The sequence below is a fragment of the Zingiber officinale genome, chromosome 2A (genome assembly GCF_018446385.1).
Source record: "Zingiber officinale cultivar Zhangliang chromosome 2A, Zo_v1.1, whole genome shotgun sequence".
In the NCBI taxonomy this organism is placed as follows: Eukaryota; Viridiplantae; Streptophyta; class Magnoliopsida; order Zingiberales; family Zingiberaceae; genus Zingiber; species Zingiber officinale.
The window spans coordinates 121,707,320-121,728,555 of NC_055988.1; the positions used below are offsets into that span (position 1 = coordinate 121,707,320).

General features: G+C 35.1%; 1 protein-coding gene across 3 annotated transcripts in view; it reads right to left on the reverse strand.

The window, feature by feature from the left end:
• Positions 1–461: 461 nt before the first annotated feature.
• LOC122042134 (DNA annealing helicase and endonuclease ZRANB3-like) overlaps positions 462–21,236 on the reverse strand; it is a 37,788-nt gene continuing 17,013 nt past the window's right edge. The window contains exons 6-26 of one of the 3 annotated variants that reach the window (XM_042602087.1): positions 19,124–19,159; positions 18,905–18,995; positions 18,404–18,463; positions 14,106–14,334; positions 13,634–13,830; positions 12,718–12,819; positions 12,234–12,344; positions 9,237–9,302; positions 9,012–9,110; positions 8,825–8,909; positions 8,683–8,729; positions 8,391–8,567; positions 8,174–8,278; positions 4,007–4,318; positions 3,295–3,479; positions 3,110–3,212; positions 2,830–2,975; positions 1,969–2,048; positions 1,729–1,895; positions 1,072–1,211; positions 462–749 (exon numbers count right to left, since the gene is read on the reverse strand). In XM_042602087.1, coding sequence (XP_042458021.1) covers positions 1,092–1,211; positions 1,729–1,895; positions 1,969–2,048; positions 2,830–2,975; positions 3,110–3,212; positions 3,295–3,479; positions 4,007–4,318; positions 8,174–8,278; positions 8,391–8,567; positions 8,683–8,729; positions 8,825–8,909; positions 9,012–9,110; positions 9,237–9,302; positions 12,234–12,344; positions 12,718–12,819; positions 13,634–13,830; positions 14,106–14,334; positions 18,404–18,463; positions 18,905–18,995; positions 19,124–19,159 — 2,518 coding nt within the window. In that variant the 3' untranslated portion in view covers positions 462–749; positions 1,072–1,091. The other 2 variants (XM_042602088.1, XM_042602089.1) reach the window with 2 other exon arrangements.

The window sequence follows — 21,236 nt, forward strand, 5'->3', positions numbered from 1 at the left end:
TATACCTTCAATATTAATATGATGAAATCTGGGGAAAAAAACGAATAACAATAACAACCATAACAAACAAATTTCTACAGAAAATTTTCAGTAGCAAAAATACATTTGTCGACTGTTATATTTTGGAGCCTTGCGTTTGTCATTGACCAGCATAGCGTCCCATAAATTCCGGACCCTTGTGCATGCGAGCCCCTCATGATTCATGCATGTGTTTGCACTGCAATGTATTAAGTGAGCATCAATGGCAATAGACAGATGCACCCTATTAATTTTCCATATCCATTAATGACCGAGCACAAATTTGCAGCTGTAAATTTTCTATTACATGAATTTCTGGAGCAAAAAAAGCAGAGTTTATGTAGCACACTGCCATAATTTTTTATTCTTCATATAGGGTTAGACAAGTATCACATTAAGTAGAAAAAATTATGGGGAGAAACCAATTCGAGAGCACTTTCAGGTACAATTAATTCATACGACTTTTTGCTAAATACTGTGCTTTTCAGTAAAATGATCGGGCCCGCTCAAGTTTAAGTTATCCATCTCTCTTGGCGAAATACAAGTGCTGCAGAGTTTGATTGCTTATTATTCTATAGGCAAAAATGGAAAATTAAAATTTTATCTTCTTCTTGGTCTTCTCCGAGGTCTTCGTAATTGAAGGACACTATGTGAGCACAAAAGCTATAGATGCCAGAACAAATGCTCATCGAAGGCATCACAAAATCAATCTGTATCCTCTGCAAGAGTACCTGAAACATAATGCAAAGGTTGAAGTCGAACAATTCTAAACATTTTAAGATTCAAGTACCTACACCTTTTTCATTGTTTACATAATTTGTATAGCAGGATGAATGAGATTTCCTATATGATTATCTTGATGTGAATCAATAAGCACAGCTGCAAGATCAAACAAGAAAAATAAAACAATGGAACTGATCTGTGAGACTGTGATGACTTCGAATCAAACAGAAGGGAAGTTCTTTTCACTAGGACGTGTTTTGAGCTCCAAAATTGTTGTTACTCGGAATCAGTCAAAAACATAGATTGCTGAAAAAATGGTAGATTAGTTACCAGATGTGAGATTCAGGCGTTTAGCAGCCTATAGAAGTATCATTTTCAAGGTTCCCAGAAATGCCGTCATCGATTGAATAAACACTACCAGGTACCTTGATAAACAGTCTCTCTTCAGCATCTTGTGTTTTGCCATCTTCCTAAAATAAAAATAAGGCAAACGAGTAAATTATGCTACCAAATAATGTGATAATTGACTTGAAAATGTTAGCCAAAAGAAAAATCTATAATATTGCAAGGAAAATATTATCCATTACAGGGTAGAACAAGATGATAATGGACTGACTTCCTCAAAAAAAGATAATAATGGACTGAATGTTATAGAGACTGGTCAAGCTAACCAATTAATAAAATTAGAAAATGCACAATGCGGGTATGTTAACCAACTTGTAGTTAACAGCAAATGGGTGTTTGTAAATCATCATGATTACCTAACTTAAATTACCTACACAACAAGTCTGTTAATTTTCTTTAAAAAAACAATTGTAACATATCCATCAAAATGAAACGACCAATTGGACGCTCTAGAAGATACAGGTTCCAGGAACTGAAATTAAATAAATCCATTACCTTTTAGTAAAATCTTATATTTAAGAAAATCAAAGACAGAATAGATCGATCAAGCTTAGCCAAATCAAATACAATAATAAAACATACGTCATAACCGGATGTCAAAAATTTAGCAGTTTCCAGTTGCTTCATGATGATTTTTAGTTGTTCTTTAGCCATCTTCCTAACCATTCGACGTTCAAGCTGCTGAGCTTTGGTGACCTCTAAATGACAAGCCACACACAAAGTCCTCATATTTTCAAGCTGACACTCACCTGCCAATAATTTCCACCCATTATTTTTGCTCTCTGATATATAGGAGCAGCACAAAAAATATTTAAATCCTACCGCCTCCCTTGAATACTGGAATTATGTGGTCTGCATGCCAGGCATTTCCTTCCTTTGGGTCATGGACAAGCTTATCAAGCCTGGAATGATAATGTACAGAAGATTCTCAAAATCAAAACAAACTCGCCAATCTTTAAAAAGGGAAATATAGTTTGAGATTTTAGTGTATGTGAAGAATTTACATCTTAGATTCCCTAACCATGTTTTCTTCATTTCTACTCAAGATTTACATTTAGAGAAAAAGAACAAATATGCCAGGAAAATAAAGTGATATTATTTATACTGTTTAACCATGTAACAGACAGTCCCATGCGAAAGGTGAATATATCCACTGCCACGCTGCATAGTTTTGATGACCACTGCAACAGCCAAGGCATCCTTGACACCGCCATGAGCTTCAGCTAGGCGACCCATGGTGAGGTTAGGCTATCTGTTCTTTCTTTCTCCTCCGATCCCATTTCTACTTTGGTTAGTGTCTTTCACTACTGTGCATTACCATTGTTGGCACAACACTAAAACATCTTGTTCCAACTGAGAACGAAAACCTTAGATAGCTCATACTCTAATTAAGATGAAACAAGCATCCAACACTCACTTGAGAAAAATTTATCTTATATAAAATCAATTAAGCAAATGTTATTTAAGGCTTGGAGCTATGCTAAATGCACAACTACTTGTTGCTAGATGTCCCTTGAGTTTTCTTCCATGGTACCTACTTCATCTATATCTGCTATAGGAAGACAATCAAATGGTTGGCCAACGCAAACTGCGAAAATCAAATGCTATATGCTAAACAATGAGCTAAAACTGATTGCAGAAGTAATTGAAGTAGCTGAAGATGTCTTCTAATAGAGGGCATACAGCTTCTTTTTCTGAGCCAACTTTGGAGCAACCCTCTCGATGTATTCCTTTCGGTAAGCTTTGGATAAAGGTCTTATACATCTGACTAGATTGTGACAATCTAGCTTGCAATTAGTGCATACCCCTTGTTCAATTCTGAAAAGTGCCTGGAAAAACATGAATTTCAGTAAAACTTTTCCAAGATGTAAAAATTAACATCGGCAGTAAATGTGTGCCACATAAGCGGCACTAGCACCTATTCCCTAAATATAGCTTATTCTAAGTAGCTCTTGCCACCAACCTCTCTGAGGGCTCTTTGGCTAGTTCTTATGCGGTACTCATGAAAGCAGCTCAGGTTACAAAATAGGTCCTCAAAATATTGAGGTGCTTTTGCGAACTTTTCACTGGATCCAAATAACCAGTTAACACCTGATAACACCATCACTAATTTCACTTTTTAAAAAAACACAGCAAACTTGACCTTACTTGCAAGGTTGTTGGCAGAGTTTACACAGAGGAACATCATCGGTAGTCCATGCCTGAGTGTATTCTCTTTCCTTGGCAGCCCCGCGTTGCAATATAATCTTCTTCCAAGCAGAGTTCTCAGGTAAAGGGCGGCAAATATCACTTAAAGGAGTAACCCGTCTCGTACTTCCACCTCGCAGCAATCCCTGCACAAAATTATTACACATATCCAAGGCAAGAAAGGAAGGACGGTCACCGAAGCTCAGTAATCACACTACCCATATTTACATCAGTGCCAAATCCATTACTTAGTGATAGAAAAATAATCCTATTAGCATACATTGTTAACCACAATACTGTGATAGAAATTTAAAGCGACAAAATGGAAGGCAACACAAACAATTATTTCACAGTTGAAGATAATGAACTTTAGGTGAGCAATATGAAACTATATCATTAAAACATAGTTTGTGCAGGGATTTATGTGTAGTTGAGTGCCTGGAGAACACCGTTGTCACTTGTGCAGACTGGTTTAAAAGAAGCAACCACCCTCAATATATTCATTCAGTGGATATGATGCTTTTTCAGTGATAACATTTCATGTTATAATGATAGCTATGCCTGTTAATTTAAAACAAAAAAATTATGTTCCCATGCTAGACCAAGAGTTCTCTAATATGGTAAGTAAAAGGAGATGGCTTATTCTTCTACATAGCAAAAAATAATTGCATACCCCGGAACTATGGTTGATACCCTCCTTTAAGTAGCAGAGTTCAGCAATAAGGGGAAGTTGTAAAGGTTTTCCAAAAAGTTTATTCCGCTCAATTGGCCTTAAATTGTTCCACTCTTCAAAAAAAAATTTGAAGACATTCCAGTATGCAGGATTTCTGATCAAGTTTTCTGGAGTGGCTTCACATTTATCACCAGAAGAAGCCATAATAGAGTTCAGTTCCTCCAGACGGAAATTCTCAAAAAGTGGTTCTGGCCGTGAGTGTTTTCCTGGAATGCAAGTGTACAAGTGAACTCGCCCAGTATATTGGCTCACCTATGGAAGGCAAGCACATAGCAGATAAGAAAAATCAAAACCATATATATAGATCAATGGTTGAATAAACACAATTACTCAAGCAATCACAATCATTTGATTTTGATTAGCAACTGCTCTATGCCATCTTTCTTCTACTTTCACATTGTGAATGTCTGCCTTGTTTTTCTCTTTCAAATTAGTTACTACCAGCAAAAAACAACCATCCTGATCAAATTTGATGGATTTTTACAATTAATTTGAGCCAATTTTCATTTTACAAGTGAAAAAATAAAACAAAATTGGAACTGCTCGAGAAGAGACCCATCTCAATCAAGCATAACATACAATAGCTAACTCAGCTGGGATCACAATTTATACTCCTTCCAAGTTTTACTTCTTTTCTGCTTGTCACTTTATGCAACGTCATAGGAATAATTTACATCTTTTCTGCTTGTCACTTTCAAAGAAGATTCCTCCGTTATTTGATTTTGGTCAAACAATCAAATTTATATAATATTTTAAAATAATAATACCAGGAAACAGATTGATTGAAAGAAGTAAATTGTTGGCATTAAAGAGCAAGCTTAAATGAATCCATACCCTTTTTGGGTTCTAGAAATGAATCCATAGGTTTAATTCATATTACATATTGTTTTGGAAAATTGAGTGAGGTCAATTGACCCTAGTCATCTTACATTGGTTATGTCCCTGATCTTATGTTATTTCTATGAAAATAATGCATGTATCAAATGCCAATGAATTCACATGCACTTCAAAATTTGGACAATGACATTAGCAGTTGCTAGGTCTTGTAGTAAACACGCTAGATATGAAGCCTTTCTGCCAAAGGTTAGAGTTCAAATTAGCATAATGTATCGGAAGGACATTAACTGTGTAGCTCCGGCTCTGAACAAAAAATTAATTCACATCATAAGTAGTGTAGGGGCACCTCATGGTTAGACCAAGAAAAATAAAGGCAATGGCATCATCTTACATGTGAGAATGTTTCCAACATTTATGTGTCGATAATCCAAATTTCTAACCAGATTTTTTCCTTTAATTTCTTGAAGTGAACCTAATATATGTATGAAAAATTTTTCCTTTCATATCTTGAAGTGAACCTTATAAAAGTATCCATTCCGATAATTAGTCACACGTAGCACTAACTATATTGTTCCAATGTGCCTTTAAGTTACTGATAATCAATCCCATCATTTTCTCATAGATCTAAAAATAAGCCTACCCAACATACTTTTAATATGTTCATCTGAACTCTAAGAAAATAAGACAACTGTCACGCCCTTGATTTGGAGCAAAATCCCATTTTGTTTAGTACCATAAAGCAGACAAGAACTAGAACAATATACCTACACGTAATATCCAATGGTGTAACGCTATACCTTAACTAGAATCATTACCTACAAGATGGGTGGATTGAAACTATAATGAGTTACTCTTATTGTCATTCAAGGTTGTCAATTCAGATGGGTTGGGTGGGTTCGGATCGGGTTCGAAGCAAGAATATTATAAAAAATTCCCAATCCGAACCTGATCCAAACTCAGATAATCTGACCAACCCAAATAACCCATCTGACCCGAAAAAAAACTTTTTTTTTTTGTTAGTTACCTATAATTCTTGACTTTTATCTCAATATTTCATCATTGTTACACTAACTATTTATGTACATAAAACATCTTAAATTTCAAAATAAAATTTAATTTAACCTCAAAAAAAATCCCTAAACCCAGACCTAAACCAACCCGAACCCGAAAACCCCCACCCGAACTCGAAATTTTTAGGGTCAACTCGAGTCGGGTTGACGGGTCGGGTCCATTTTTGATACCCTTAAAAGTAGCAATCCTTGCTAGGGCATTAGTCCCAGGCTAGAATGATGTTTGTATTAGTGTTATGCCAATGTGCGTACAAGTCTTTGATAATGGCAGAGATCAGGAAGCAGAACTATAAACGGAGTGGTAAAAGGAGGTATCAAGAGAAGTACTAGAGGAGACAATTGGAGGTGGAAGCCTGCTGTTGTTGATTATAAAGGCGAGGAGGATGTAGTTAAGTTTAAAAAGTTACGCTGACAAAAAGTGGGTTTAGAGTATTAATGTTTTAGTTCATAAGAAAATGGGCTATGTCTCAAATCGGCATTATAAACTCAGTGTTTTGCAAAGATGACAGAAGAGAACGGAGGGGCATTTCAAGCAACTGGAAATGGGCACAGCTGGAGGCAAGTGACAACAAGCTTCAGCATGGTTGAGGTCGGTTTCATCTGTGCTGTTCTTGTTTCAATTTCAGCCCACAAGTAGAACGAAACATCTCAATCCATAGATCTCTAAAATATATGGAATAAAGAAGTTCCAAATATCAACTTCAACCTCCAGATTGATTATAATATAAATCCATGGCAAATCTAGCATTCAAAACCTGTTGACTGATTAAAAAGGACAGCCCGATGCACAAAGCTCCCGCCATGCGGAGTCCCGAGGAAGGATCCATTGTACGCAACCTTACCCTGCTTTTTGCAAGAGGTTGTTCCAGGATTCGAACCCGTGACCTTTTGGTCACATGGCAACAACTTTTACCATTGCGCCAAGGCTCCCCTTCAAAGGGCAGCCCGGTGCACGAAGCTCCCTCCATGCGGGGTCCCGGGGAAGGACAAGTTCAGGTGATATAACTAGAAAAACTGTTCAATTTTAACTTGAGTCGCGTAACACAATGCTTCCTTGAAAACAAACTGATTCACTATTTTATTGCTACAGCTAAACATTTAGCATTGCACCAATGGCATCTTTAAAAATGATGACCATGGTACCAAGACACAGTAAGACAGGTTTATAGAATAGAAATTGTCAGACATAGATTGTGTTATCCACAGTGCGATCTCAAGGGCCATAGCAGTCAGGATTCAGGCGCTTTCCACTAGAATATCTTCAAAATTCTTAAAATGTCCTTGAATACATTTTATGTTTCTTTCCCTTCCTCTTCTAGTTTTCCATCCAAGCAAACCAAATGCTTGTACAGCAAAAGATAATTTTCATTATCACTGCATGTAGCAATTATGACAAGAAGATGCAGATTTGATCATGTCACTAAAGCAGGTAAGGAAATTTGATTAAGATTCAATTTGGATGATTGCAGAATAGGTTACAGTAAAGTGTAAAGACATTAAAATTCTTATATGTATATATAAACAGAGAGATTAGACTAGGGGTTCTCTATAGAATTTCTAATGTGTCTCAATGTGGGGCATCCTTCCGAGCAATCAAAAAGGGTACACATTGATATTGAATCTTTATCAGAAGAGTAACATGATTGATTCTGTATCTAATCAAGTCTGCATAAATGGCATGATGAAAATTTGCATCCTGATCAGATACTTCTCGATCATAACCACTATATGAAATGGTAAGGGGAGTTGTCTTTTAATATATAAGCATTGGTATGCTTGGATGGAAACCAGAAGAGGGAGGATTTGTTTCTTTCCCTACTCTCCTTTTCTCCCACCTAGTCATCCACCCAAAAAAAGCAAAGCCTTAGGACCAGTTTAGCTGGAATGGAAGAAATGAGAAGAGGGAAATACTTTTTTAAAAAAATATATATTTATGTGAATCTTTTTGCTACTTTCTTTTCTTTCCCGCATATCCTCCAGCCAAGTAAACAGGAACTTAATTTCGTCTAATAATTTTTTTCTCTCAAGTTAACTGATTCATGATACAGGAAAATTTGCATCTAACTAGTGTCAAGAGCCAAGCTATAAATAAATAAATATAATGTAAGCTTGCACAATTATTGAACAACCCATAGAACAGAGCAACATATTAAGAATATTCAAATTCAACTTGTAAATTTTAAAGAATCAGAGTCCGTACGTCAAATCGCAGCCACTCTACTTTAATGTTGAAAGTTTCATCAGCTATTAATTCCTGAGAAACACCACCATCCATGTCATTCTGCATTCCAACAAGTTTCTTCTCCTGTTGCATATCCAAGGCAAAATTCATTTCCATAAACCCAAAGCTCTTTCTTCCTAATAATAAGTGTTTAGCATCTAAATTGAGTGAAATTAGATTATGATGTCATTTATACCTTATCACAACTATTCTCCAGCAAATCAAACTCTATATCACCTTTGCATATTTCACTTGAATTGCCTTCAAAACCACTGTTATATTTTTCTCTGTGTCTACCTTCAATATTGTGAATGTCATGTTTTCCAAGATTTAAAGAATGATTTTCCAACTCTACATCGTGAGTATTGGCTATCTAAAGAAAGAGATTCATAAAATGAAATTATAGCTCATAGTGGGAAAAAATCAGCAGCATGGAACATGCTAAAATAAGACCTAGTATTCCACCACCATATGGTGTGTAGGTATACCTGTTCATGAAGAGCGCTATTTTCATGTCCATGTACATTATGCACAACTGCAATTTAGTCAGATTAAACTGAAGGAGTGCTTTAAAAATAAAAATAAGATTATCAAATAACCAGATCTCCATTTCAATTGTGAAACTAGTACCTAATCTTCCATTTGGGTCACCAGTAGGAATGGCCTTCGAAACAATTGAAGAATCTTTACATCCCAGTTGAAGAACTGAGCCAACCTGTCAAATCAATTGAATTCACATAGATGGTCACCGAGGCAAATTGGTATTGGACCCTGTTCAAACTAAACACTGCTAAGTGAGAAGAAGAAAATATATAACCTCTATCTCTTTTATGGCATATTTTTTTCCATTTGCCATTGTTGAGCAACCAAATAAACTTCTGTTAAGTCGCAGCCAACGTGATTCATCAGCTGTGCCCTGTTGCATATTAAATCTATCAGCTATCAAAGAATGTTTAGGTAGCAAATGAAACAAGAATGCTGACGTCCTTAAGGAGAAGTGACTCTGAAGGGATCCTTTTTGTGGGGGAAAACAAGGGTACACCTTTGCACAGAAGATATATATGTTGACTGCATTCTTTTGTCCTTGCCTATGAGCTCTATCTTCAGCCTAGAAGAGAAATCATGATTAGATATATCTAGCAATAAACGCAATACAGGAGATCTGCACAAGTAGGTTACTACTATAACAATACAATTGGAAAACTAATCACATAGGGAAGCAAAGTGCAATAGTTAGATAAAAGAATAATTGATTGAGTTCTATCATAATAGCGTAGGCTTTAATATTGCAATCATATTTGACACATTTATTACTTACAAATTTCATTGTTGACACTATTAGTTACAAGAGGCGAGGTTTGAAATCTAGAGCTAAGCTCTTGCTCTGAGTTGGAAAGTTGCTCTAAAGTTGAGAGAGGCATCATTGAAGTCTAGCAAACTATGAGAAGGGAGAGGAGATACATCACAAAAGTCTCGTCTTTGAAACCATCACCACCTTGCTAAGAAGCCCTTACTGCAAAGTTGCGATACCCTCACCATGAAGTCATTGTCGTTGGGATGTTGATATCACTAGATGTCACACAAAAGCATTCGCAGCCTTATAAAAGTATCGTGGCATTGCCGAAATATTTGCATGCCTTCAAAGAAGGCTCCAATGTACTATGGCCACTATGGAAGACTGACGGAAGGATTTCATGTGTTTCGGACTGTTTTAGCTATGTCAATTGGTGCATAACGAAATTCCAAACATGCAGACCAAAGAAAACTTTACAATGTAATAAAATTGATTTAATTAATATGAATATTACAAGTGATATTACACTATATATGGCTCAATAGATGGATAATATTTATGCAGCATTCCAAATAGGTGGAACAAACACGGATGATACAGTTAATGATGACGATGAATACCTTGCAAGCATGGTCATGTCACTCAATTGTTGATCTATATTGCTTTGCTAAAAGAATGAAACGATAACATTGTATTTATTATAGTTACAGGCATAAATGCGACAAATTTTCCAGGTAGATTGACCTCAGATGGAGCCTGAAATTTGTGGCATTTTTATGTTGCATTTCCATACTAATTCCCTTCAACTTTAACTCTGGGTTGATTGGAGAGTGGCAAACTGATGCCACTGAAGGGTGTCAAGACACAAGTAACCTTTCAGAAGTGACTCATTACCAATGTCACAGTTGCCTGCATCCATTTCCAATTTATCTCTTCTGGTTGGGAACTCCAGCTACATTGACATTTTATGGACTGTTACATTGATCAAACTTTGCTAATGCTACACCTCTGTTTTTGCCTCTTGCAAAGCAAGGTAAAACTGCGTACAATAGACCCTTCCCCGGGACCCGCGTTGGTAGGAGCTTTATGCATTGAGCTACTCTTTTTTTCCATTGGTGCAATGTTGAGCATTTATGCATCACTAAAATATCTAGCCACTGTTGGGTTATCAAGTGAATTGACCAAGGATGTGGGGCCCTTTCTAAATACTGAAAACATATCAAATTTGGGCATGACAAGTAATACATTGGACAAGGTAAATACCTCAGGCAAACCAATTCTTAAGCTTATTGAATAATAAATTAAATTTATAATGAATAACTGTCTAAACCACAGATCTAATATCATGCCAAGTGAGATGCCACATTCCACTCTTGCATTGAGACACTTGCACAGGCCAAAACATGGTACACTTGGGGCATTCAATGTAGGCTTCCGGTGGCTATTTTAGTGATAATTTTGATGGCCACAGCTCCACTGAGTTCCAGGTGGGTTTCACCCCCTTTCTCTCCTTTTGCAAGCTAGGATTTCACCATGAGCCGCTCCATCAGATACATCTCTTCATATGAGTAAGCTCCACTGTCTCTAAATTTTCCCTCTCTGAGCTTAGGAGTCATTCTTCCTTGCCTATTTCTTCTCCATTCAATTCTTCTGCCTCAAGATTAGTGCCAATGACACCACAGCCTCATCTTGTTTCTGCATGGTCTCAAAACCCGATCACAAAGACAAACTTCAAACCTTCTCTAAGTAAAATCAACTTTTTTGTTTGGTCCTTGACTACCAAAGTTAGATTCAAATCAAATAGCAGCATTATCTTCAAAACTTTTGACATTTATTGGAGATAATTTCTATTAATTTTTCAATCATTTCTGACATAAATACTCAGCTCTGACATTGGGTAAATAATATTGTTTCAGAAGTTTTCTCAGCATGAGTGAAACAAATTGTCAGTATCATTCTGAGGCCACTTGTAGAGTTGTAAATAAACCAAGCGTTCGTGAACAAGTTTGGTGTTCGACTTGATAAGAGCTTGTTTATGTTTGTTCAATATACACAAGATTAATTAAACAGACAAGCTTGAACAACTTGTTAAACTAAACAAACAAGCTTGAACACATGTGTTCAGCTCGTTAACATTCGTGAACAATATTCACGAACCATATTCATTAATAAAACTTTTTTCAATATGCTAAATAAAAAATAAAATAAAATAAACAAATAAGTTTAAATTATCAAGCTCAATAATCAATCAAACAACTAAAAATTTCAAGCAATCAAACAACCTTGAATTGAGAGCTCGATAACATCTAAACGAACCAAACTCGAATCAAGCTTGAATTGAGAGCTTGATAACATCTAAATGAACCAAGCTCAAGTCAAGCTTCAAACAAGCTCAAGCTCATAAAAAATAAACCAAGCCAAACTTGAACAATCATTTCAAAAGCTTGGTTCATTTTAAGGTCGGCTCAGCTCAGCTTGGTTACCTTATCAAACAAGCTTGAACACCCCGAAGCTCGGCTCGGCTCGGCTCATTTACAACCCTAGCCACTTGTGTCACATTAAATTTTCACTAATTCGGAAGTGATACAGGCATTAAATACTCAATTTTTAATCAAGTTGAGGAAAAAAGAGAATATATAAAATGCATAATACAGTAAAAAATAACGTCTTTTTCAAAGCAAAAAAACAAATGAATTATAATATAAGACAAACACCAGATTGCCACTGTTAAAAAACTAAACTAGCCTGTATCATTTCTGCTGAAGTTTCCGGCAGCTCTAAGAAGATGACATTTTGAGCTGATGAAAGATTTAATCCACAGCTCCCAACAGTTATTCCAATTATTGCAATCATAACCTAATATTCACACAGCAAACAAGTAGAAATAATAAACATATAGCCGTTAGAAATTAAAAAAACAACAATAACAACAACCCAGCATTATCCCACTAGATGAGATCAGTTAAATAAAAAATAATAATAAAAAAAGATAAGAACAATAAAATCTAAAAGCAAAAAATACATAGTGTACCATGACAGGAACAAATATACAAGTATTTGTCCTAATTGGACCATCTATTGTAAATCATTTGTTTGTGCCACATTGCAAGATAAAAATTGCAAAACCTAATGGCATATAAAATCACTGTCAAAAAATAAAAAATACAAACAGCATTTTACCAAATCACACTCAAGTGCCAAAACAATCGAGATTCGAATAGAAACATACCTCGTCTGAGAAACAAAAAGTATCAATAGCATGTTTCCTCTCTCTACCGAGTGTGTTGCCATCAAGACGAACAAATTTAATGCCTTTCTCAGATATAAATGCCTAAGATATAGTAAAGAAATATACAGTAAATAGCATTCAATATGAAGGGTAATTGTATTTAAACAACATTACGTGCTTATATAGAAAGGAAATGAAAATTTGAAAAGGATATACAATCAAGAAGACTATAGAGATAAATATCATGATTTGTACAAATAGAAAAGAAGACTGAACTAAAACAAGAAACAAAATCTCATTAAGTGACAAGATTATTAAAGAAACATGTGACTGAAGAAAAAAAAAACATGATTAAAAATACCCTGAGCTGATTACCAGATCAGATATTGACGCTTGGCCAGACTGAAATTTGTCAAAAAATAGTCGTCCTATGGGACCTGTACTATTTATTATCCACCAATGGGATACAAGGATAGATATTCTTTTAAAAAGCAAGTAAAAGGACAATACAAATGCAAACACTAAAGAACGCCCAGTTTTTAAATAAGGAAAGGTCACATTCACAAACAACAGAAGGGAGCAATATATTAACATCACAAATTTTAATTCTTCAGAAGAAATAATCGCCTATCAAACACAGTTTCTTCCAAATTCTTGAAGAGTATAAACATGCAGAAACATACAAACTTTCATTAATTATTCATAAAAATGCATATCATGTTTCCTATGATATTTACATATGGCAATCATAGTTTGACTATAATGTTTGATGGATCATGGATGCAGAGAAAATAATTGCACAAGTATTCATCAGAGTGTCTGAATCCAAGTCGTTGCTTTGCCTCGGAGGTAGATTAACCATTCCTCCAAACAGTTGCTCAAGTAAAAGAGTGAATTAAGAATAAAGAAAACTCACCTGTATTCCATCTAGAACCATTAAATGATGAGCAAATATTATAGTTTTCTGAGAGCGTCGTTCCGTCTCCAAATTATCCACATCTTCTGATTCTCCAAAAGTGAAATGGTTGGAGAACCACTCACGAAACCCAGATAACTTTGCAATGCCAATTACTTGACGGGAAAGGTGTTTTTGACTTTTTTTGCACTGACTACCTAAAAGAAAAAGAAGAAATGATATACTAATAGCAACATACAAATTAATTCATGAGACCAAAACTTCCAAGAAAGAAAAAATGCATGCTAACAGCAAATTAGGATCTTAATCATCATCTAATATCATTAACAAACAATCTTCATATAAAGAGTATTGATGCTGAGTGCTAACAAGCCAAATTTATCAAACTTCAAATATTTAAGCATGCAGTTAGATGGTGGTTAAAAGAGAGATACAAGCAAAAGCAAAGAAATTAATGAGTATAATAGTTTACCTGAACACGGATAATGTTTCTCTGATTTCTGATCTCCATCATATGTATCATCATCCAAGCAACAGTCTTTAGAAGATTCCTCTCTTAGTTCTCCATCCATGGAAATTGTGCCACTAGTCCTACATGTTGCTTTTGCTAAAAGAGTATCAGCTGCCTTCAGCACCATCCATATAATTTGGCGACGTTTAGGAGGCAATTGAGACAATACATGTTCCTTCAAACGTCTCACCTAAATAACATGAGAAAAATACTTCAGAAACTACAAGTTATGATTAGTGAAAACAAGTTCGAGTGTTCTATGTTAAGATTTAAGAAAGTGGAAAACTACAATAGTTTGTTATGTACTGAATTTTTTCTTATTAAATTTTTACATCTTAAATTATTACTAAAAAAATTAGATGTCTAATTAAGCTCAGGTAAACTAATATTTTGGCTTTTGGAGACAAGTCAAAGTGGGTTTAGGAGGTGTTCATTAAGTAAACTTGGTGATTTAAGGTCGAGTGGATTAAAACTCAAGCTTCATTTGGACTCATTTCAGCCAGTTTAGAGCTAAACCAAGTTTATACTTGGGATACTCTAGTTGTTTGTTCGTATTGACTGGGTTAGTGGAGTTGAGAGGTAAGGATTATTCACAACCCTCCCTCTCTCTACATAATCTCCTCTCTCAATCCTTCTCCTCTCTTCCTCTTCATGCAACATTGCCACCGAACCCCTCCCTCACCACGTGCATGCTTTGCCGCCCCAACCCTGCTTCGTGAGCACATGATGCCAACTAGAGCCACCTGCAAGCATCTCCCCTCTTCTCCAGCAACCTTTCTCTCTCCCTCAATCTCTTCGTCTTGCCCTCACAATTATACTCAATCTCCCACTGCTGCTGATGTCCAGACGAAATAACAAGTGGTTACCTTCTTCTCCTTTAATAAGGCAAAATCCTATCATAGGTGTTTCCCCTTTCCTAATCCTTCTTCTCCCTCATTCATTTCCTTCATCTCCCTCTTTCATTTCCTTCACTCTGATGGTCCCTATCCAAGCAGAATGACATGACCCCATCAATCACATGGTCAGTTTTCTCTAACAAGCAATAGTGCCACCTTCCTCTCTAGCTCTTCCCCACTCCATTGTGAGTCATCTTCTCTAATAGTGATTATGTTAGTTATGGGCATTTAACAATGATCAACCTCCTGTGAGCTCTTTTAGTTGATTTGTTTGATTTAAATCCCATTGTATCTCCCTTTTGGTTTAGATTGGTGTTGAGCACATATCAATTTGTTTGGAATTTGTGATTGAAGATTAATGGGAATTAATTGAGCCTAGGCAAGGGGTTTGGCATTTCTTGTTTTATGATTTTATTTGGTCATAAAAATTTGAATAATTTAACCTTCTTTTGGTTGTGGTCAGTTTAGAGTACTCCGACTTCATTCATCATTGTACCCTTTTTTAGTTGCATCCCTTTTTTAGAAAAGTAAAATTTTTATATAGCACTGACAAAGCATACAATAAGCGGATTTTAGTAGCAGCTCATGATTGATGTTTGATTAGAAGACACTCCTAAGGACCGGAATACATGAATTTGCACATTCCTGAAAATCTTCTCAAGATCTCATTGTCCCTCGTCAAAAAAAAAAAAAAAGGGCAGCCCGGTGCACGAAGCTCCCGCCATGCGGGATCCCGAGAAAGGATCCATTTGTACGCAGCCTTACCCAACTTTTTACAAGAGGCTGTTTCCAGATTGTCCCTCATCAAAGAAACTACTATTTCTTGCACTCCACACATAGTAGACCAAAAAGGACAAGGCAAGATGTCAGGCCTTTGTCAACATTCGACTCCCACGATAGTATTTTTTAGTTGCATCCTTGGTCAAGGGAGTTGTAATAAAAAAATTTGGTCTTATTTGGATCTATTTGAGTATTTATGTAAGTATATCTTATTTAGGAAAGAAAATTAATGATTGTCTATTTGTAGTGAGAATTGGATTTTTAATTTGGATTATTTTGTGGTAATTGGATCAAGATTGGATCTATTGGTTTTGAGTTTTAATTAATTCCCACATTATATGTTATTATAGTATTTAATTCTATTTTAAGTCTCTCTAAGTTATTATACTTGTATATGTAAACTCACTCAAGGGGAGCACATTGACTTAAAGATCCTTAGATCTTATTTGATGTATATTTGAAGTGACAATCTATTCTTGAACTTGCTTTTATAATTCCATTTGTATGAGTTAGAAGTGCAAAAAAATTATACATGTTCTATAACTATTTTCACAAGGAGATTAACACGACACTAAACTAACAAAATAGCAAAATAGGTTCTAAAAGAACTAGACTATTAGTGGTTAAATAAATGTAATTCTTTTCTTGTTATATTATTATGTGGGTGATCTTGTGGGGAATGACAAAGGGGTTATTTTCAAAAGATAATATTTATTAAGGTTTAAAATTTCGACCCGTGCCGAGGTTTTAGTCCCAGACCGGAACAATACAGTTTCGGTATCATATCATGTCGTGCTGATACGGTTTTGGTATTTTTTTTATTTATATATAGTAATCATTAGATAAATATATTTATTGTGTATAATGTAAAAATAAGTTATATATTGAATTTATATAAGTTCTCTATTATTAAACAACTTAATATTGTTAGAAAAACAATTAAATATAGTTTCTGTAAAAAAAATGATCTATCAATAATTCAAATTAAAATTAATACATCATAACATGTTATTTTGCTAATACTAAAAGGAGAAATATTGGTTCTGGTAACATTTAGCTTAAGTAATCTCTATAGTTCTTCAATGCTCAGATTAAATAATCATAATTATATAAATTAATACAAAGATACTATTCTATATATAATAATTATATAATTATTTATTTATTTATTTAAATAATATATATTTAAAATGATTAAAATATATGAAAATATCAATTAAATATTAAAATAGTAAAAAAAAATATTAGAATATAAATTTAATTTATTAGAATTTTTATAAAAAAATTTAGAATTTTTTAAAATTTTAAAATAAAATATAAAACAATAAAAACAATTTCAGATTATCATTTAATAAAATTTATTAATTTTTTAAAATTTTAAATATAATTTTATATTTTATTGAGATAATTTAATTAAAGTTTATGAAAGTCTCTTCAAAATATCATACTTAAGGAAATATTTGAATTATTTAAATTACAAGTGACACACACCCGGGACCGCGCGCCCGTAATGTGCGCCCGAGACACCTCCGACACCCCGCACCTCTCCGGTGGCGCCGGAGGCATCCAGCGGCGCCAGAGGCATCACTAGACGCTTCCAGCTCCACCAGAAGCGTCACATCACAATGCCTCCGGCACTTGCCACACTTCAGACACCCCACAACGCCTCCGGCGGCACCGAAGGCGTCCGACGACTCATTCGAGACACCTGCTATTCACACGCGCTCGAAACGGCAACATGTGAAACGGCAACATGTAGAGTACCGGTTTCGGTTCCCCAGCGGAACAGTAAAAATTGTCCATGTCGGGCAGCACGGAACGGTATTTCAATCCATGATATTTATACCCTCAATTACTCCTCATTTAATACATTTCTTTTAAAGTGTTTTAACCTCCATGTTGTATGTTGATATTTATGTTGATACTTCTATCTCTCTCTTATACTATAAATTGTTATCTTAATAGCAACACTTATATTAGCGCATGCGATTTAGGCTAGTCCCTCGAGTTAACCTAATGATATAGCTAAATGATACGTGGACCCAAAGTGAAATACTTGTTGTATGAAGACTCAAAGTGAAAGACAAGTTATAAATGCTAAAAATAAATTCTGAAAAAATGGAAAATTTGAACCTAGTTCTAACTTCAATGTGTTAATATAGTCATGAAACACTTGAAGTAAAGACATCCACATCATCTAACAAATTGTGACTCAGAACTTATTTTGCTTCAACCAACGTGTGAAATGTCATTTCAAGCAATGGTTTGTCCCCCACTAGAAATTCAGTGGTTAGGACTTGTGCTTCAACCAAGTGATGCAATGTCATTACACCCTCAATTATGTGTTTTAAGTGATGCAATGTTGCCTGCTACACTTAAATCAACAGGAGCCTTAATCTTAACAAGTTTCTGCAAAAAATTGAAGCAGGAGAATAAATGCAGGCACCATAATTTACAACCTCAGAATATTATGTGAAGTTATATGCATCAGCTGATGATGTTGTTTACTATTATTATCCAGACAAGAAGCATCTAATGTAGATTATAAGATGACCACATAAAATAGATTGGTCAAGAACAAACCATAACAGTCTGCCTGAGCAATATATTAAGCTCCCCCAATCTGATGCCCTTTGAGAAGTCCTGTACGAATTTTTTGTGCGGAATAATATCATAATCACCAAAACATGAAAACATACAGTCTGGAGTCTTCATTAAAAAATTTCAAATAGAACCACTGTAAAGGTTCAGGATAGAAAAGTTTAAAGGATAGTAAATTTAGCAGCTACAAAATAGTTCTGAATAATGCAATAATTTTGCACTGACTCATGGTAATGACTACAAGGGAATCTTGTCCAAACTTGTTTGACATAATCATACTAGTACTTCTCCACAAGTTAGTGAAAAGATCTGCTTATTGTTCATTAGAGTAAATTTAACAATAACTTTTTGAGATTAGATCTTTTACTTACACATTGACACATACTTAGAACGCCCATACTACTAACATTTACAATTTAGATAACCATAAGTTTCAAGAAAACACAGAATTACAGATATGACAGCAGTAAATATGTGAGGTACCTTAAAAAAGGTCCCTTGAGAGCCTTGAACAAGTTTGACAGAACAATAGTTCTTTGCAAACTCATATTTATCCTTACCAAGCAACCCAGGCCTGAACCTCAATAATAAGAGAAACAAATTACAACAAATATAAAATAACACCTTCCAAAAACATATGGTTGCTTTGTGCAACGGAAAAAGACAGAATAAGGCAGAAACACTATCAAAAAGATTGTGTACCATAACATATTAATCTGATGGTAAATGTCGTAGGGTCTATGATCACCTAGCAAAAACCAAGAGTAAGAAAGATTGGACAGAAAAGATAGAAAAAAAAACAGATCAATGCAAAGTAGTTTACCAACATAGTTTCCAATACAGAATAGAAGGAAAAAAGTAAGGTACCAAAGCAAATTCTTGTGGTTTGCAATAGACATTGCTTGCAAAGGCATGAATAAAAAATCATGAGTAAATATAACATCCTATTACATGTATCTAGCACAAGAATCTAGGAGAAACTTGCATCAGAAGTTACCAGGAATTAGCTACTCCTTTATACTATAAGAAGTTACACTTAGTGTTTGGAAAGATTTCAACCAACTCAAGTAACTAAATATATATTAAAAAGATGAAGATTAAAAAAAATATTCTTGAATATTTTCAAGATGTCCTAAACTTTTAGGAAATTATCCTACCACTCCTACTCCTATTTATCCAAGTTGTGTAGCCACAAATGATTGATAGATAACAACATATATGAATGAGAAACCTCATGACAATTTCACTTCTACCATAACAATAATGACCAAGTCTTTATTCCACTAAGTGGGGTCAACTATATTGATCCTCCTATATCATTGGGCTCGATCACCTAATATAATTAAATGAATTTTATCTTATTTTATTGTTACTAGCTAAGTCTTCTTTGGCCTTTTTCTTCCTCGATTAATGTTTGTATTTGGCATGTTTTCACATCGTGGGATATTTATTAGTCAGCTAAATACATATTCATTCCATCTTAAATATGTATCTCGGGGTTTTTCCTCATTAGGCACAACCCCAACTTTCTCATTGATGTTCTCATTCCTTATCTTGTCCATTCTCATATGTCTGCACATCCACCTTAGCGTCCTCATTTATGCAACTCTCATCTTTTGCTCGTGTACTCGCTTCATAATCCAACATTCAACTCCATATAATATAGAAGGTTTAATTGTTGTTTTGTAAAACTTCTCAGTAAGCTTTAAAGGTATCTTAAGATCACAAAAACACCTGACGCCCTCCTCATTTCAACCTCCTTCATTTCAATCATTTTGCTTATATCCTATATAAAACATCAATTAAAGGTACCTAAAGCTTTCAATTACATGTAACAACAATTTCACTTCTGAATTATTACCAAATAGGGCAGCTTAAGATTTGAAGTTAATTTGGTTCTGTCAATTGTTTCAAATGAATCAAATAGGACTTTTTTTTTCAAGTACATAAGAGAGTCACAAATACATTGGCATATTTTAAAAATTCCTGCTTGGATCAGATATAGGGCTACAAAGGAGGATTTTAAAAGGAACCACATATAACCCAGATATGGCATGTGATCAGCACTTGAAGTTAAAGAACCTTATTTGTTCATTTAAGCCAATTTAGACAAACTCAAATTGAGTTAAAATCTTGTGTTGCTCTATTTGATAGCTACTGTCTTGTGTGAGTGAGAAGCAGATTTTGCAAACGATAAACACTTTAGATATTAATTATCCGCATATTTTCCATATATATATGTGTGTGTGAAAAAAAAAAATAATAATCCTAGTTAGCCTCATTGACTATCCCTGGGGTGACCGGGCCGACCTCAAGGAAGTTTCCCACCAACCACCAAGGTAAATCGGGAAGTGTACACGGCGGCTAACTTAGAAGCCCGGTATCCTTTAATTGCCCCCCCCCCCCCCCCCCCCCCCCCCCCATTTGGAGGAAAAATTCCCTATGACTATGGTGTCATGGTAGGACATCTACGTTATCACTCAGGCACCCACTGTTCGAACCCAGCTACGGCATATTTATAGAATTTTTTCCTCCAAATGGGGGGCGCAACCAAAGGGATGCTAGGCTTCTGGATTGGCCGCCGTGTACACCTCCCGATTTACCCTGATGGCCGATAGGAAACTTCCATGGGGTCGGGCCGGTCACCCCCGGATAGTCAATGAGGTTAATTGGGATTATCATTGTGTGTGGATGTATGTGAGAGAGAGATTTATTTAGTATTAATTAATATAGTTTTTTATGTTTCTTGTGTTTCGGATTGCATGCACAATTTTTCTACATAGAAAGTATGAATTGGATGTCATACAAATATACT